General features: G+C 35.9%; 1 protein-coding gene across 3 annotated transcripts in view; it reads right to left on the bottom strand.

The window, feature by feature from the left end:
- SMARCC1 (SWI/SNF related, matrix associated, actin dependent regulator of chromatin, subfamily c, member 1) overlaps positions 1 to 18,312 on the bottom strand; it is a 129,823-nt gene that overhangs the window by 87,378 nt on the left and 24,133 nt on the right. For all 3 annotated transcript variants that reach the window (XM_004676221.1, XM_012720447.1, XM_012720448.1), the window contains exons 7-10: positions 15,733 to 15,802; positions 11,496 to 11,571; positions 4,832 to 4,957; positions 1,178 to 1,299 (exon numbers count right to left, since the gene is read on the bottom strand). In XM_004676221.1, the coding sequence (XP_004676278.1) occupies positions 1,178 to 1,299; positions 4,832 to 4,957; positions 11,496 to 11,571; positions 15,733 to 15,802 (394 nt within the window). The remainder of the gene's footprint in view (positions 1 to 1,177; positions 1,300 to 4,831; positions 4,958 to 11,495; positions 11,572 to 15,732; positions 15,803 to 18,312) is intronic.

Below are 18,312 nucleotides of genomic sequence, written 5' to 3'. Positions count from 1 at the left end.
CTGGTGAAGCCTCTCACCACCCCTGAGCCTCTGGCCTGTACCCCAGTTCTGTATGTACAAATAAATAAATCTTTAAAAAAAAACAAAACAAAACATGCATACATGTATTTTGGGAAACTCAATTTGGTGCTGTTTATATTCAGAATAGACACAACTCCTGAGAACCTCCTGGATATCACATCAGTGATCACTAGTGTTCTGGTACTCCAGAACACATTCAATTTAGGTGTGGGAAAATTTGGAAAAGTTGTTATGACTTTCTTCACAAGGTTCTGGAGTAGCTTTGAAATCATGAACCTTAACATAACATTCAGATCAGAACTTTATGAAATACTAGTTCCTAAAGAAAAATGGATTTTAAGTTTTATGTCATATCATGTTTAAAACTAAGGGATCTAAACTTTCCGAAAAGCAAATGTATGCATAATTAAGGATGCTTCTGACATCCTCCCCTTTAAGAAATACCATAAACCAAGACATATTATAGAGAAAGTCAATTTGGCTGGACCGGATAAGAATAAAGGCTGCTGCTGGAAAGTAGACTTTTACAGCCAGAAATTTACAAATTTACTATCATGTGAACATGATATCATTATCTATGACTTAAACTATAATCTCTACAAAATTAAAAAGTATTGACAACTCTGAATTTATTAATTACTTAATGTAAATATTAGCTACCATTTATTAAGTATCTACTTCAGGTCAGACACTGTACAAAAGAGCTTTAAAGTCTCACTAAACACTTACAATGATCAATTCAATAGAAACAAAAATCTCTAAGGTAGATTTTCTAAAGTAAACCATGCCATTTGAACATGGCACTATGCTTACAGCACTTGTCAAAAAATTAAAGGCATGGTAATAGCTTCTTATCTTCAATGACTCATTTGGTTCCAAATGAGACAAGTGGTAAGAACCATGACAATGATCCTAAGAATGATAACTAAAATTTCTTAAATTCCTTATCAGTCACATTTCTTGACATATACTTTGATACAGGAAAAAAGATGGGTTCAAGATACCTTTTTCTAACTACACGATGCCTATCAGATAACGTCCTGAAACAAGTACAAAAATGGACCTCCTTTTAGCAAAATGGTCCATGTAAATGTAAAACTCTGGAAAGAACTTCGTAGCTTGGTTAATGCCTTCTGAGTCATGTTGCAGCTCTTACCCTTTCTTCCCACTCTTCTTCCGGGATTCTGTGGGTGTGGGAGGTGGAGGAGAAGGTGAATGTTTCCTCTTTCGAGCATTAGCTGATGCTTTTCTATCTCTTCTTTCTGGACTTCTGACTGGCTAGGAAGAAGGAAATGGAAATAATTATCAGCCAGCTTTGCTGACTCCTGATTCCAGAAAGTAAAAAGTATGAAGGTGAGTTGCCACAAAGATAATAACAAACCCACTAGTCTGAGAGCATACATTAAGCATACTGGACCATCAGCAGTCAAGACTTTCCCTGAACTCTCAGGTGACATTACCAATGGAATAAAAGTACTATCACATAGGTATTCAAACTATGTTACAAAATAGACAAATCCAAACCTATGCAGATGTTCCTCATCACATTCTGTATTCCCAGGGTGGGAAATGTATTTTTAGTAACTACTAGAAAAGTATGAAACCATACTATTAAGTTAATAAAATGCAAAGATTGTGTAATCTTGTGAAAACTATCAATAATTCATCAGTGAAAAGAATAGGGCTAAACTTATGATACAGATGTTAAATAAGATTTTATGATTAAAAAAAAAATGTCAACCTATCCCTGAAGCTATCACCATTGACAGATGACATGACTTTATTTATAGGTAACCCTAAGGAATCCACAAAAATACTATGAGAGGGAATCGACTTGGTTGATACATATTGGTATACAAAAGTCGTCCTCTACATGGTAACAATCAACTTAATATAGTCAATAATCAACACTTAAAATGATTCAAACTATTCATTTAAGTTAGAGTTTTTAAAAAAACAAATTAAAACATTAATTCAACATTAATCTTCTCTGGTATGCTTATACACTTTACAACTGTCTCCTTTAGTAGCTCTGTAAGATCAAATTGGGAATCTGAGATGTTTTACAGGCTTAAGAGAGAAGTATTAATAGAAAATCTAAATTATATACACCTTTAATTATATTTAGTAATTTAATATATAAAATGTATATTAAAATATATATTTAATAGTAAAAGATATTAAATTTTAATGTAATCCCCTAAAAAAATATGTGAATATATAAATCTGAACAGGAACGGCTATGAACAGGTCTATTGAAAAATATGGCAAGGAAATTAAAATATTCCTAACAACACAAAAGACTTGGTTTGAATAGGAGAAAACAAATATATAATAATAATAGCAGCCAGGGAAAGCTAAAACTTAACCCCTCCCCCCCAAAAAATATCAAATTCCAAAGCAAATAAGAACAAATTAAAAATGAAAGGATATGGAGGAAAAAACCCATTTTAAAGTAATACTCTTAAAGAACACACAAGACAATAATGTTTAAGTAAGAAGGTCTGATCAGAGGGCTGAAAGGGTATAAACAATTTTTCAGAAAAAAAAAAATACAAAAAACCCATTAAACTAAATATTCCCAATGAAAAGAACTTTCAAATCACAGGTCTCTAGCTAAAGCTATAACAAACACACATTTCTTTTCAGGCTTAGATTTTCCCAGAGACAAACCTATCTCAGAAGTTGTAACTTGTAATACTTACAATTAATCACTGATAAATATTAAGTACTTGTACATTTTTAGAAGTTTATGATGTTTATTCTTTTTAAAATTTTCTTTCATTGTTGTTCATTTGGTACAGAATTTCATCTCTTCCTCAGGGGTAGTCCCCATAATTCTCCTCCCACCACAGCATCTGAGAACTGTCTCCACATTCCCTTGTGTCTTCCTTCGCCTGTTTTGATCTATCTCCCCAGCACTCTCCTGCTATGCCTCAGACCTATGGCGTGCCTTCAAGTTTTGTCTTTGTCCTGACCTCTGGTTCAGTTTCCCTATTTCCACCTATGCATGAAACTATCTGTTAATTTTTCCTTCTGATTTATTAAATGTAGCACAAAAGCTTCCAGCTCCATCCCTGCTGCTAAGAATGACATGAGTTTAACTTTTTTGATCTGATTAGTATTCCACTGTGTAATATATACCATATCTTGATCCATTCATCTGTTATGGAGCATTTAGGCTGTTCCCATATCTTAGCTACTGTTAACTATTTGCGCTTCTTAAAACATTTAAAAGAGTATTTAAATATCTCAAATAGGACTTATTTTAAATAATAACAACACAAAACAACAATTATAAACCAGAGACATCCTGCAAGAGAGGGGGAGAGAAGGAGATAGGAAGGAGGGATGGAAGAACAAAAGGGACTATGGTGATTGTGCACAGTTGAACTGGGGGAGGAAATTCTATGGGGTCTAAACCTGAGGTGGGGGAAGTAAATGTTGTTTAAAAATAACCAATGGGGGCCCTCCCTGGTGGCGCAGTGGGTTAAAGCACTGCACTGAGGAGCTGAAGCCACTTCCGCATGGGTTCGATTCCCGCCTGCCCCGGAGGTGACCACATGGTGTGGCAGACCTCTCCTGGCCCGCCCGCTGCTCCCCTCAGCAGTGTACTTCGTCGATCTGCCTGTTCTGCTCCCCACTCTGTCTCTGGTGAAGCTTCTCGCCGCCCCTGAGCCTTTGGCCTGTACCCCAGTTCTGTATGTACAAATAAAATAAATCTTTAAAAACAAAAACAAAAAAAACCAATGGGGCCCTCCCTAGTGGCACAGCGGGTTAAAGAGCAGCACTAAGAAGCTAAAGCCACTTCAGCATGAGTTTGATCCCCACCCCAGAGGTGACCCACATGGCACAGCAGACCTCCCACTGACCTGCCCACTGCTTCCCTCAGCAGTGTACTTCATTAGTTGGCCTGTTCTGCTCCCCATTCTGTCTCTGGTGAATCCTCTTACCACCCCTGCACTTCTGGTCTGTACCCTAGTTCTATATGCACAAATAAATCTTAAAAACAAAAAACAAAAAACAGGCCCTCTCTGGTGGCACAGTGGGTTAAAGCACTGCACTAAGAAGGAAAAGCCACTTCCGTGAGTTCGATCCCTGTCTGCCCCAGAGGAGATCCACATGGTGTGGCAGACCTCTCCTGACCCGCCCGCTGCTCCCCTCAGCAGTGTACTTCGTTGATCTGCCTGTTCTGCTCCCCTCTCTCTCTCTGGTGAATCCTCTTACCCTCCACATCTCTGGCCTGTACCCCATTTCTGTATGAATACATAAATCTTAAAAAAAAAAAAAAGACACATCTATTAAAAAAAATGATATAAAAATAAATATAATTTTTAAAAAGTACTGAGTACTGTATTTTAACTGACAACCATAATGGCCTGTAGTTTGTATTAAATATTTTTTGTGCAGTATCAAATTTAAGAAATATTAAAGCTAAACGAAAATTAAAGAAAAAAAAAATACCTAAATTAGTTTCCCCTTTGAAAAGCTACTTAGAAATGATTCTGTAGTATTTGGTATACAATTGGTATACAAAATTAAAATTCAGATCTAGTGAACAAAAGTTGCTGCATTATGCCATATTACAGGGGTCACTTTAAATCTTAATGACCATCTGAAGTTTTCATGTCCATTTTTTGGAAGATGCCAGTTCCTGAGAGGGCTGTTTAAGCAATTAGTAACTCTTGTAAATATGTGATGGCTAGTGCATACTGGTTTATTGGTGACAGCATATTCACAAAGATTTGTTATCAATCAGGGCAAGAAAGAAGAAACACCCAGTGGAGAGAAATGGTGTCAAACCAAATACCTCTTCATTCTTTGTTGAAATTCGCTGACGAAAACTCACAGGCTTTCTATTGTCATCTACCTCATAATCTTCCTCATTCATCCATTCATTGAAAATATCAGTATCCAAAATCCATTTTGCATGAACCTAAAGTCAAAAAGCATATAATAAAAAAATTAAATCTAAGTAATAAAATCACTTAAAAGTATTTAAGAAAATTAAAAAGGACTTAAAAGTATTTGAAAGAAGCTGATTTAGTTTGCTAATATCAGTTCACAATTAAACAAATTAAAAATATAACACTAATAATTACATGAGTAGTAACTTTCTACTTTTTATTCCATGAATTTTACTGAATAAACAGGATAGGAAAGCATCACTTAGGATAGATCTTCACAAAAGAGACTTTTGTGAAGACTGAGGTTTTGATAACTAAGACCCTTAAATTTAATAATCATGTCACTTTTTATTTCAGCTATGTTAAGATAAAATTGACAAATACAATTATAAGGTAGTTTTACACTGGTGACTTGCTGTAAATACACATCCAGTTAACCAACATATCCATTATCTCAATTATCTATCCTATCAGTAAGCTTCAACTACACAATATATATAGTGTTTTCAACTATAATCGTATATTAGATCACTATAACTCACTCATCTTATAGCTAAAAGCTTATATTCTTTTTACCAACCTTTCTATTTACACACCATCTTTTCTATTTTGTTTCAGGAATATGTGTGTTCTAAAGGATGCAGTATTTGTCTTTCTTGTTAAGTCCCATTTCATTAATCATGCCAACTTAATCTTTATGAAAATCACTGATTAAAAATAATATTCAAGGGACCTCTCTGGTGGTGCAAGGGATTGAAACTTAGCACTATGAAGCTGTCTACAGCCACTGCAGTATGAGTTCAATCCCTGGCCAGGGAGGTGACCCACATGACAGCAGACCTCTCCTGTCTCGCCCACTACTTCAGTTATTTCAGTCAATCTGCCTGCTCTGTTCCCCACTTTGTCTCTTTCACACACCCACCCCCCCACCTCTGGCCTGTACCCAGTTCTTGTATGCATACATAAATAAATCTTTAAAATATTTAAGAGTATAGGGCCAAAACCAGTGATTACTTTAGGCATGAAGGATTTTTCTAGGTTCGTTCATTCTGTAACAGTTTTAGATAATGATGAGAATATTACAGAGAACTATTACCCAGACCTGTAAATTACATATGGCTGTGGATATCTCTCAGGCACAGGCAATGTTAGAATAAGAGTGGAGAAATAAGAACCAGATTCACAGTTCTCCCCAGTCCATTCCATAGTCACTACTCTTTGTTCTCTTATTAATGTTTCTGAGTAAGAATTAATAAAATGAAAGGTTCCCTAGATGTCATATAAATACACAAGCAGATAAAGGTAGGTACTTAAACAACTGACGCAAGCTGTATAATATACCCTTTTACCAAGCAGTATGCCCATAATGAGTAAACTGAACTATGGTACTGGACAATTCTTCACTGAAAAGAAATGCTCACATCTCAAGTCATGCATTTGTGTCTGAGACAGAAAGAGCATGTAGGTTTATTAATATCATAAAAAGAGCAAAGAAAATAGCTACACTTGTGAAGCCTTCCTAGAAACAAAAAGAAGACATAATATGGCAATCAATGTGAGATAACATGGACTTCCTATTAAAAACATTTACTGTATAAATTCAATACTGCCCTTAAAAAAAGGGGGGGGGGGTAGCGAGGTGTTACTAACTTGGTTGCTCTGGTTAATGATGGAATCATATCTTGATACAGGAATGAAATATATGTGACTATGTTTCTTCTCTTCCCAGAACTACAGTTACACAGTCACACATAATGAATATCTCATCAAAGAGAAAATTAAACCTAAAAAATGTAACCTGACAAGACTTTGTATGTATAAACTATGGGGAGGGGTATAAATAGAACACCAAAGAAACCTAAAGATAGAGAAAGAAAATCTACTTTAGGTATGAATATGTCAAAAAAAAAAAGGTATTTCAGAAATAAGTCATAGCAGCTGAAAAAAGAATAGTGTTTTCCTAAATAGTGTGCACACATAGTAAAAGTAGAGCTGTACATTCTTTACTATCCAGAAAGCCTTGGCATAAATCTCCTAAGAAAACATGAAATATAGAAAAATGAAAATGAGTTTGGGACAGGTACTTTGTTATACCTTACATGTACGATCTCAATAAATATTCTTCCCCAGAATAAAGCAATATAAATTCTCCTATAAATTCTATTTAACCTCAACTAAAATTCCAATGAATATACTTGTTTCATTTGGACCTCAACAAGGCAAGTGTAGTATTTAGACAACAGAGCAGAGACCCAAGACCAAGGAGACGCTGAAGAAGAAAAAAGCAAAGAGAATTCAAATAAGGACAATATGACCAATTAATACAGGTACTACATAGATTAAAAAAATTACTTTTGACAGGAATGGTATAGATCAGCATAGAGAACAATTTTACCTTTCTATGAAAGGTAAAAACCAAGAAATATTATTAATAATAAAAAGCAAAGAATACACATGAAAAACTTTAAAAAGCAAACATCTGCATTTCTTAACATAAATCTCCTAAGAAACACAGGAACAAAAAACTAGATAGCAAGTTTGCCCATAAGGAATGGGGAAATGTAGAAGGTATGCATGAGGAAGTATTCATATTTGGGGAGTATGGCAGAATGTTACATATTCAAAATAGAAAATTAGTAGACTTGGATGGGAGGTGGCAAAGAAAGAAAACACTAAGACTGGTAAAGTAAACTGCAAGAACTAAACACAAGCATACTTCAAGTAACAACCACAAGCATACTTCAAGAACCAACCACATAGAATGGATTTGGGGCATTCACCCAAATAAACAAATTTATACCTTCAATCTTGGGCACAGTAAGGGGACTGGAAGACTTACAAACATATCTTACATTTTTAGTAGCAATTCTGAAAATAAATTCAATGTTTTTAAGGGCTTAATAAATGTTGATATTAGGAGCCAGGTTTCTTAATGTGAGAGAAGACACATAAATATGGTATAGGGGAGGGCAAAAAGAACATTGTGGGGATTGGAATGAGAGCTATATAAACTGTCTCATTTCTAAAATGCATTTATTATATATTGGTTCTATAGGTATATGTTTCTATTTATACATTCTATTTATGTTTCATATTTCTTCATACAAAAAGGGGTTAAAAACAAAGATAATTCAAGAGCAATAAGCATGCCTGTTACCAGACCTTGAACTCTTAATATCTATTCCTACTAAAAGGAATAGATCTCTGAAAAAACAACAGCTTTTTGTTATGCACTTTAAGAAAGTGCTCAAAAACAATGCGTTCTTGACACAAGGGTACACAAATCAACTTGAAGGGGCACCTAATGGCCAAATATGGAACAATGACAGCCTCAATTAACTAAGAAATGAATTATAGACCACTGAAAATTAGAAATCCATGAATCCACTGACAAGATAGATGCACAAATAAGTAAATGAGGAGAAATGAAGGGCTCTTGCTTATAGACCTCTGAAAACCAACTATGCTTTCCAAGTGGAGGAAGGACTATAATAGAAAATTATCGCTGTGTATCATTGAAGAAAAGGCTGGTTTAAGCAAGAATTATAAATGGATGATAGATCTGGGTGACAGAAGGAAGATTTCATTGAGAAGTAAAATATGTAGAAGAATCTTTCACAAATTGCTTATAAGTTACCAATGGAGGGTAAAAGCTAACTAGAGATCTCGTAGAGCTACTAGAGAACACCTTAACCAGTGATTAACATCACCAAGAAGGAGCAGACGGACACAGTATGTCTCCCAACATGATGCTCTAAGAATGACATTAACTTATGCAGTTTGATGCCCGAAAATCACTGAGAAATAAAAAAATTTCGAGAGAAATATTTAAAATTCAAAAACATCATGAAAGGCAAGGAAACACTTTTGCTACAGGTTATAACAGACTAAAAAGATATGACATGAATTCAATAGGTAATATTAGATAGGATTCTGTAGTAAATAAAAATGTTATATAAAAAACAGTACTCCTCCCTGGTGGCGCAGCGGGTTAAAGCACAGCACTGAGAATCTAAAGCCACTTCCTCATGAGTTCGATTCCGCCTGCCCCGGAGGTGACCACATGGCATGGCAGACCTCTCCTGACCTGCCCGCTGCTCCCCTCAGCAGTGTACTTCGTCGATCTGCCTGTTCTGTTCCCCACTCTGTCTCTGGTGAAGCCTCTCACTGCCCCTGATCCTCTGGCCTGTACCCCAGTTCTGTATGCACAAATAAATAAATCTTAAAAAAAAAAAAAAAAAAAAAACAGTACTGGTTCAGGGACAAAAACAGAGTATCAACAGTACTGAATTAATATGAAAAAAAATTTTTTTTAAAGATTTATTTATTTGTGCATACAGAACTGGGGTACAGGCCAGAGGCTCAGGGGCGGTGAGAGGCTTCACCAGAGACAGAGTGGGGAACAGAACAGGCAGATCGACGAAGTACACTGCTGAGGGGAGCAGCGGGCGGGTCAGGAGAGGTCTGCCACACTATGTGATCACCTCCGGGGCAGGCGGGAATCGAACTCATGTGGAAGCGCTTTAGATTCTCAGTGCTGTGCTTTAACCCGCTGCACCACCAGGGAGGGCAGAATTAATATGAATTTTAATTGGACAACTGTAATGTTCTTATATATGAGAATTTCTTATTCTTAGGAAATGATGAAATGATGTTTGGAGGTAAAAGTCCAAAATACAATCCATTCTTAATTCAAATTGTTCACTAAAAATACACATACGTATATACACACACAGCTTATAAACACATAAAGAATGAATGAAAGATCAAAACGCAAGCAAGCATGTGTTAACAGACATATGTAGTAAAGGATGTGCAAGTGTTCTATTACTATTCTTATTCTTGCAACTTTTCTGTACGTTTGAAATTATTTCCAAATAAAGATTTTTTCCGAAGAGACTAATTTTTGTTAATCCCATCTCCTCATATGGAATCTGAAGTTCAAAGGCTAAGTCTTTCTGAAGCTCTCACAATTAGACATTGTTTGAACCATGTCTAAAATCTAATATTTTGATACAACCTAAATGCTTATTACATCATATAAAGCAGTCAATAAAAATCATGTATAAGTTTTACTACTACTGCTCATGAAAACAGAGTTCCCTGTGGAAATAATGTCAAGGGCAGGAATAGGGAAATTACAAAGAATCTGGAATACTGGAACATCTTTTTGTACCAGAAACTTCAAAAATATGCAAAAAATAATGCCCAAAGATCACAAGAGCCAACTTAAAGGAGTTTCCAATGGCCAAATTTCAGTTAACTTATCAAAATGAAGAATGGCTTAATGTCACTGCTCCATGAGTACATACTGACAGTATAGACACATGTGAAAAAGGGAAAAGCTTTCACTCTCATAGTAAAACATCAATACTGTACCAATAAACCGGCAAAACACCTATAATCACTAATTCATTTCAGACAGGAACTAAGAACAGATGACAAACTGAGGGGCACCAACTTAATGAAGAAAATAACATTTATATCATCTCAAAGTATCCCTATTCCTTTTTTTTCCAGTTTCAGTTAGAGAAATGGTGATGGTACAATGAAAACTAGTATGACTTTAACAGTTAAAAGAACTATCGGTCATAATTTGAAAACCTGAATGTATGTGCCTCTGGATGTGATGCACTGACAACACAATATTACATAGTACTGCAATGAAAAATGCATAGGATGAATATAATAAATATTACACAAACTCAAATTTGAGATCCATTTAAAACATTCCTATGCAGTTCAAAATGCCAATGTCACAGAAGAAAATGAAAAGGCTCAGAGATTCAGATTAAAGTAGATTAAAGATATTTGACAATTAAATATAGTGTGCAACCCTGAAATGGATCTTAGGTCAGTAAAAAAAAAACCTACTGTATTATCTGACAACTGATGAAATGTGGTTCCTGTATCAGGCAATAATATGTTTCAGAAATTACTTCCCTGAAATAGTTTTTTAAAAAAAGGTTATCGAGGGCCATCCCTAATGGTGCAACAGGTTAAAGTACAGCACTAAGAAGCTAAAGCCACTTCAGCATGAGTTCTATTCCTGCCAGCGAGCTACCCACATGGCCCAGCAGACCTCTCCTGATCATCCCGCTGCTCCCCTCAGCAGTGTATTTTGTCTATCTGCCTGTTCTGCTCCCCACAGTCTCTGGTGAATCCCCTTACACACCACACCACACCACTGACCTTGTACCCCCGTTCGGTAAGTATAAATAAATAAATCTTTAAACAACAAAAAAAAGTTGATAATTTAAAATGGCCTCTCACCATTATAAAAGAAATGTAAGTGTGGTAATCCAGTAAGTGATGTTTATTCCAGCCCTCATACACCTCTCTCAATTATCAAACAATTTAACTTAGCTTTGAAGTTTCTTCAAACATCCCTGGCCAGATTTTGTCTAAGATCTACATAATGAGGTCTCAATGGCCATGAGAACTGCTTAATAGGATTATAAGGAAGGTAGACCATCATTCTGGGACTCCTCAAAATATTGTCATGGCAAATAGTTGAGTAGCATGGAATCATGCAAAAATACACTCTTTTTAAAAAGGATCTTTCACCTTCCACGGTTTTTCTGGAATTGGTGGATCTTCGATTTCTGCATCAACATCATTACTATGGACCCAAGTATCATAACTGGAAGGAAATGAAAACAGGAAAAACAAGTTAGAACTGAAAACCAGCCACTAGAAGATTTTATCAAAAGGTAAAATAGATGTCAGGAATACAACTAGGATCTAGCTATAGCAATTTATCAAACTTTTGTCTCTGCTGCTAACAAGAAAATTCTTCTGAAGAGGTCACCAATAATCTTGACATTGTTAACCTTAAAGTTCAAACTTCAGTCCACATCCACAAAATTAAAAAAACTGAAATATTCTCGCCTCAAATATCCCTCCCTTAACCTTTAAAACAATTCCTCCTTGTTATCAGCCTCTCCTTAAGTCTCCATAGCCAGTTTCTCTTCTCCCAAACATTTAACTGAGGCCTAGGCAGAGAGAGGAAGTACACTGCTGAGGGGAGCGGCAGGCGGGTCAGGAGAGGTCTGCCGCGCTATGTGGTCACCTCCGGGGCAGGTGGGGATCGAACTCATGCGGAAGTGACTTAAGCTTCTTGGTGCTGTGCTTTAACCCACTGCGCCACCAGGGAGGGCCCTATCCACAATTTTTATCAGCTCCATTTCAAAACATGTCCAGAATCTATTTCTCTTTCTACTTCTGCTTTCAGACCCTGAAAGTCAATTTTTTCATGCAGCAACCATCATGATCCTTTTGAAAACGAAGTCAGTCCACGTTACTCCACTGCTTAAAACTTCCAACTATTCTCACCTACCTCAGAGAGAAAATCCAAAACCTTTAGAGTGGCTTGTAAAAGGCCTTACAGATTGGTCCTGTGATTGCTACTCTGACCTCATCTCCTAGAAGTCTTCTCTGACTCAAATTATATTAAAAGTCACATGGGCTGGGCCCTCCCTGGTGGCACAACAGGTTAAAGCCAGCACTACAAAGCTAACCCCAATAGCTTTACCACGAGTTCCATCCCTAGGCAGGGAGGTTACCCACTTGGCATGGCAGAGCTCTCCTGCCTGACCTGCTGCTCCCCTCAGCAGTGTACTTCGTCGATCTGCATGTTCTGATCCCAATTCTGTCTGGTGAATCCTCTCACCCGCCCTTGCACCTCTGGCCTGTACCCCAGTTCTGTATGCATAAATAAATAAACATTTTTTTTGGGGGGGGAATTTATATGGGCTTTAATAATGTTCTTCAAATGTGCCAAGTGGCCACTTTATGCCCTTTACATGTTTCCCATGACTTAGAGATCCATTAAATTAATTCCTCATATTATCTTCATTCTTTGGTGAAAGGTTAACATGTTAGTGACATAAATCTCACTGAGAGAAATACCCCTAACTTCTCTACAAGTAACGTACCTACCAAATTCAAGCTCTGCTAATGCTAATATACTGGCCAACAGTAACAAAATCTAGTAATATTAAGATAAAATACACATATGGTGACAAGAACTGGGTTCTTTTAGCCACTAGACAGAAGTTCAAAAGCATCTGGAACAAGCATGAATTGAGTAAGTGTTCTGGAAACTCATGTGAACTAGAGAAAGGAGCTCCCTTGCCAACTAATTAACTCTATCAGGTAAAGCCCAATAGTAATGAAAAAATATTTTATTTTTTAAGGCATTTTATTGATATGGAAAAATTTATTCACTCATACAAGAACTGGGCTCTAGGATGGTGTTATGGGAAATGAAAGGATTCACCAGAATCAAGAGTGGGGAAAAGAACAGGTGGATCTACTGAAAGACACTGCTGAGGGGTTCAGCAGGCGACAAATGGAGAGGACTGTCACATCATGTGGGTCAGCTCTCTGGCTGGGGATCAAACTCATGCTTCAGTGCTAATGATAGCTTGATAGTGCTGGGACTTTAACCCCTGCACCAACAAGGAGGCCCTGAAAAAATTTTAAGTCACATTCTTTAATTAAAAATGTTAATTTTATTAAAAGTGAATGCACAAACTATAGCTATTAAAGAAAGTGAATTAAAAAAGAAGCCCTTTGAGAAGACAAGAATAGAGTTAGCCCTACTTATTTCATATATAAAGAAAAAGTTAACAAATAGGCTACATATCTTACAATGTATTACAGGATTTACTTCAATATAATATTGTAGTATGTATAAATTTGAGTTTCCAACTAGTTATTTCAAAGGGTAAATTGGTTTCTTACAATAGTTCCTATAATACCAAATGGTTTTCTTCCCCCAAGATTTATTTTATGCATACTAGAACTAGGGTACAGGCCAGAGGTGTGGGGTGGTAAGAGGATACACCAGACACAGAGTGGGGAGCAGAACAGGTGGATTGACTGAAATACACTGCTGAGGGGAGCAGCAGGAAGGTCTGGAGAGGTGTGCCACACCATGTAGGTCACTCCTTGGTCAGGAATTGAACTCGTGATGCAGTGGCTGAGGAGTTTCATGATGCTGTACTTGCACCACCAGGGAGGGCTCTGGTTTTTTGTTTTGTTTTAAAGAACTCATGCAGCAGGGCCTCCCTAGTGACACAAGAGTTGAAGCACAGCACTATCAAGCTATCCACTGCCACTGCAGTAGTTCAATCCCTGATCCCCATCCATCCAGGGAGATGACCCACATGGTACAGCAGGCCTCTCCCATCTCACCTGTTACTCCCTTCAGTAGTTTACTTCAGTTAATCTGCCTGTTCTGCCACCGACTGTCTCTGGTAAATCCTTTTACTTCCCCTATCTCTGGACTACACCTCAGTTCTTGTATGCATAACTAAATAAATTAAAGAAAGTTCACACACACACACCTCTCTCAAGTAGCAGTGTCTGGTGACAGCTTGATATTGCTTAGACTTTAACCCCTGTACCACCAGAGAGGCCCTAATGGTTTGTTTTCATGGTACTAAGAACTACTTGAAATCTTGAGACTAGAAATATTTTATAGAAAGAATTTATTTAAATGACATTTTTTTTTAACTGAAGTTGCAAATTACGTCTCAGAAGTTGTTGATTGGCAAACTGACTAGATTTGGCTCTAACTCAGCTTGTAACAGGACTATGCATGTACTCTTACCATTCTGAACATACCAAAAAACTTATTTCCTTCATTAGAAATACATATTTACAAATAAAATAAAGATATTCAGACAACTCAAACCTACGCACAACAAGACATCATATATCTCCTGATGTCAAGAACACACACCTAAATAATAATCTTGTTCCTTCTCTTAACTGATAAGGAATAGGATCAACTCCAGATCCAACTACCAATTTGAAGGAAATACAAAACAGAAAAAAAAAAAAAAAATCCACAGTGTGTGATAAATACTCCAGAACAAAGTAGCTTAATACATTGCAAGATGGGCTGGGGAAAAGAGAAAACTTATATTTTGAAAGTCTTAAGAAAGACATCACAACTAATCATAAGATGTGACTAATTCTAGCAAATATCAATCAATAAATTTAACATACGTAACAGATCACAACATTGACAGAAATTGTGATCATGAATTTTGTTAATTCTACGTTTCACAATGGTATTATGTTTGTTTATAATTTAAAAAGAACTATCTTTTTGAAATACATATTGAAATATTAAAGTATGTTTGGAATTTTTTCTCGTTATGGAGAAGTTAAAAGTACAAATGGATACAGGTAAAAAAGACACTGATCTGACATGAAAAATCTGCAACAGAGACTCTCTAGTTGACAGGGTAATAGTGAAATTAACACTTAGGCAACTCTATGGGAGGTTTAAGATGAAGTACTTGGAAGATTATCTTTATTCCTAAATCTCGTATGTAAGTACAGCATTAACTAAAAAGGATCACTAGCATACAGTTCTATATTTGTTTAAATAGTAAAAAACAGTATTTTTATATGAAAATAACATCTTTAAGGAAAATTTCTGACAAGAAAACTTCATTTTAGACATAAAAAACTTCATCTTAATAGCATGTTATGAGAAGTTTAAAAAATAGAAAGTACTAGGGAGAAAATTAGTTTTGTAAAACAAACCTAAATAGGCACTTTAATGCCATATTGAAGGACTGTTTAGGCAAATGCAACAAACATCAGTTTTATTAAGATAAAGCCATATAAACTCACAGAATTCTATAATTTAAAAAAGAAAATAAGAAAAGATTCAAAAAAGCAAAAGCAATTAGTTGCTTGTTACTATACATGAAAAGCAACTGTGGTTTTGCACTGATAAAAAAAAATCTTTGAACCAGATTGCAGGACACATGAGTATTACCTGTCTGGGTAAAACCCCCAGTGCACTAACACTTGCTTGTCTTTTTTCATCACTGGTCTCAACCACTCTTCTAAAAAGGAAGCAGAAAATATTTTAGTCAAGCTCATATTAAGTGATCGACGTTAGATTTAACATTTACTTATATTTTATCTCATATGTAAACCAATGAAGAAAAAAAGGTTTTCTTTTAATTGAACATTATCTACTATATTAAGGCAATTTTTTCTAGTCTGTATATTCAGACTTACTTGATTCTAAGCCTAAACATTTACTCTTGACAAAAACTGTCCACTGAAATAAAATACACTCTCCATTCACCTGCCTGTTTCTCTCCAGTTTCACCTAAATTACAGTCACTGTTGCTATTGCTGCATTTTCCATCTAGAACCTCTCCTCCTTTTGTCTTTGAGACTTGATTATCAATATATATCCTTAAAGGCAGGAAGTCAAGCTGCATCCTTGATGAAAGCTTTATCAACTTTGTAGCAAATACTGAGATTCATTTCCTTTGGTAACTTTCAAGACTTAACTCTATTATACAATGCAACTTTATTATTCTTTAAAGGTCTCATCTGTTAATTCAGTCCTCCCAACTGGAAGATAAGCAATTGTTTAAGGTAGACATTTTAATGTCAAATTTCCTTACCAAAGACAGGTTCAAATTAATACAAGATGATGCCTACTGATTTATGTCATAGTTGAATTACATCTACATTTCAGCCCTTGTTATGATGTACTTCTCTAGCAGTGTTAATTTAGTTTAGAAAATCTGTTTTTAGTAATAAGAACTGGTGCCCTTTGAATCCAAGAGGCAACAACATAAGAAAGCTAAGTTTGGCTTTACAGTGTCAAGGTGAAGATGCCTATACTCTTTTTTAAGTATCACAATTCTCATCTTATCTTGAAAGAAAATGAAAAATGAAATCAGGCCCTGTTTCTTAATCAAATATTCCAAAATGATCAAAGAAAAATTAAAAGGCTGCCAATGGGCGTTCTGAAGTCATTTGTATTTTAGAATACGGAATCTTTCTTCAAATGTTGGAAGTAAAGAAATAAGGCTAACCATCCTGTCTAGAGCTGATTTTGAAAGAGATTGTGTGTGACCTTTGAAAATTTTCCCAGAAAATAAAAAAAGAAAAAGAAAATTTTCCCAGTAGTAAAAATATTTATCCCAGAGATGATTAATTGCTACACAGGACTGATAAAAAGCCACAAACTATGAAGACAAATTAATCCAGAATTAAAATCTATAAGTAACTTTTAACAGTTCAACAAAAAGAAGATATATAAACCAACTTAAAAAATGGGGAAAGGATCTGAACAGACATTTCTCCAAAGAAAATATGCAAGTGGCCTAAAGCACACGATGCCTGGCATAGTTAACAGAGACATGCAAAATCAAATCCACAGAGATACTTTTCAACATCCACAAGGATGACCAATTTAGAAAACAAACCTCAAATAAAAAATACGGATGAGTATGTAGAAAAAAATGCTATCTTTATAAATGATGATGATACAGCCCACTTTGAAAAATAGGGTGGCAGCACCTCAGAATGTTAGTGAACAGTTACTAGTATGATTCAGCAATTCAATGTCTCAGTAATAATCAAAAGCAAGCTGGAAGCATGTGTCCACACAATAACTTACATAAAAATAATTGTAACCATATTTTTAGAAATAAATGTCCCTCAAGATTTGATAGGCTAAACAACAGTGGCTATAAGTAACTATCCACATAATGGATATTATTTGGCTACAAAAGGAATCACATATTATGATAGAATAGGGAACACCATACCTTGTTCTAATACAGACATCTCAACTTATCAAAAATATATTGACCAGAAAACTTTTATGAGAACCCTAAAAACCAATTAAAAATTCATAGTACCCAGGCAAGTTAAAAGTGAACAGTGCACTGAAACAATAAAAAAAGCCCTTTCACATCACCCATCAAACAATTTCCTCCCAAGCCAGTCAAGCTCAGCTGGTTAACAAGGGAAAGTTCAACTCATGACTTCTTTCTTGGGCTGATAAGAGAACCTGAGGGTGTGTCCAAATTCAGAACTTTTCAGAGGTTGACTGAGGAGCTTGTTTGTCTCACCTCTCTCAGAGAACTGAGGGAACTGGCATACTCTGGATGCCTGGTAGACATGGAGAATACAAGTTCAGCAGCTTACAGTGCCAGAGAACCATCAGTGCTACAAAGAAAGATTCAGCTCTGTGCAATCATGAAAAAGCACTCAAGATCCCAATTTCTCCTTCGATGAGTAAAAAGCAGACCATAATATACATCCAAAGCTGGCTTTTAAGAGGAGCTAGCTAAAGAACAAGTTTCTGTCTAAACTGATCAGAATGCTTGTAAGAAACTGACATACTTTGGAAGACTGGGCACTACAGAAATCAAAAAGAAAGCTCAGTGTCTTATTGCAACAATAGGAACTGGTGGTACACCAAACAGCAGAGAGAGCCAAGACACTACAATTTCCTGATAAGAAAAATGAGTAAACCTCTTTAATTGGGAAATTAAATATACAAGTCCAAATAAGATGTATCCCCAGAAATTTTTTGATGTAT

Source organism: Condylura cristata, unplaced genomic scaffold (assembly GCF_000260355.1).
Source record: "Condylura cristata isolate star-nosed mole 26May11 unplaced genomic scaffold, ConCri1.0 scaffold00004, whole genome shotgun sequence".
In the NCBI taxonomy this organism is placed as follows: domain Eukaryota; kingdom Metazoa; phylum Chordata; class Mammalia; order Eulipotyphla; family Talpidae; genus Condylura; species Condylura cristata.
Note: the sequence above shows the minus strand (reverse complement) of the source record. Positions and strands in the feature narration are given on the sequence as shown.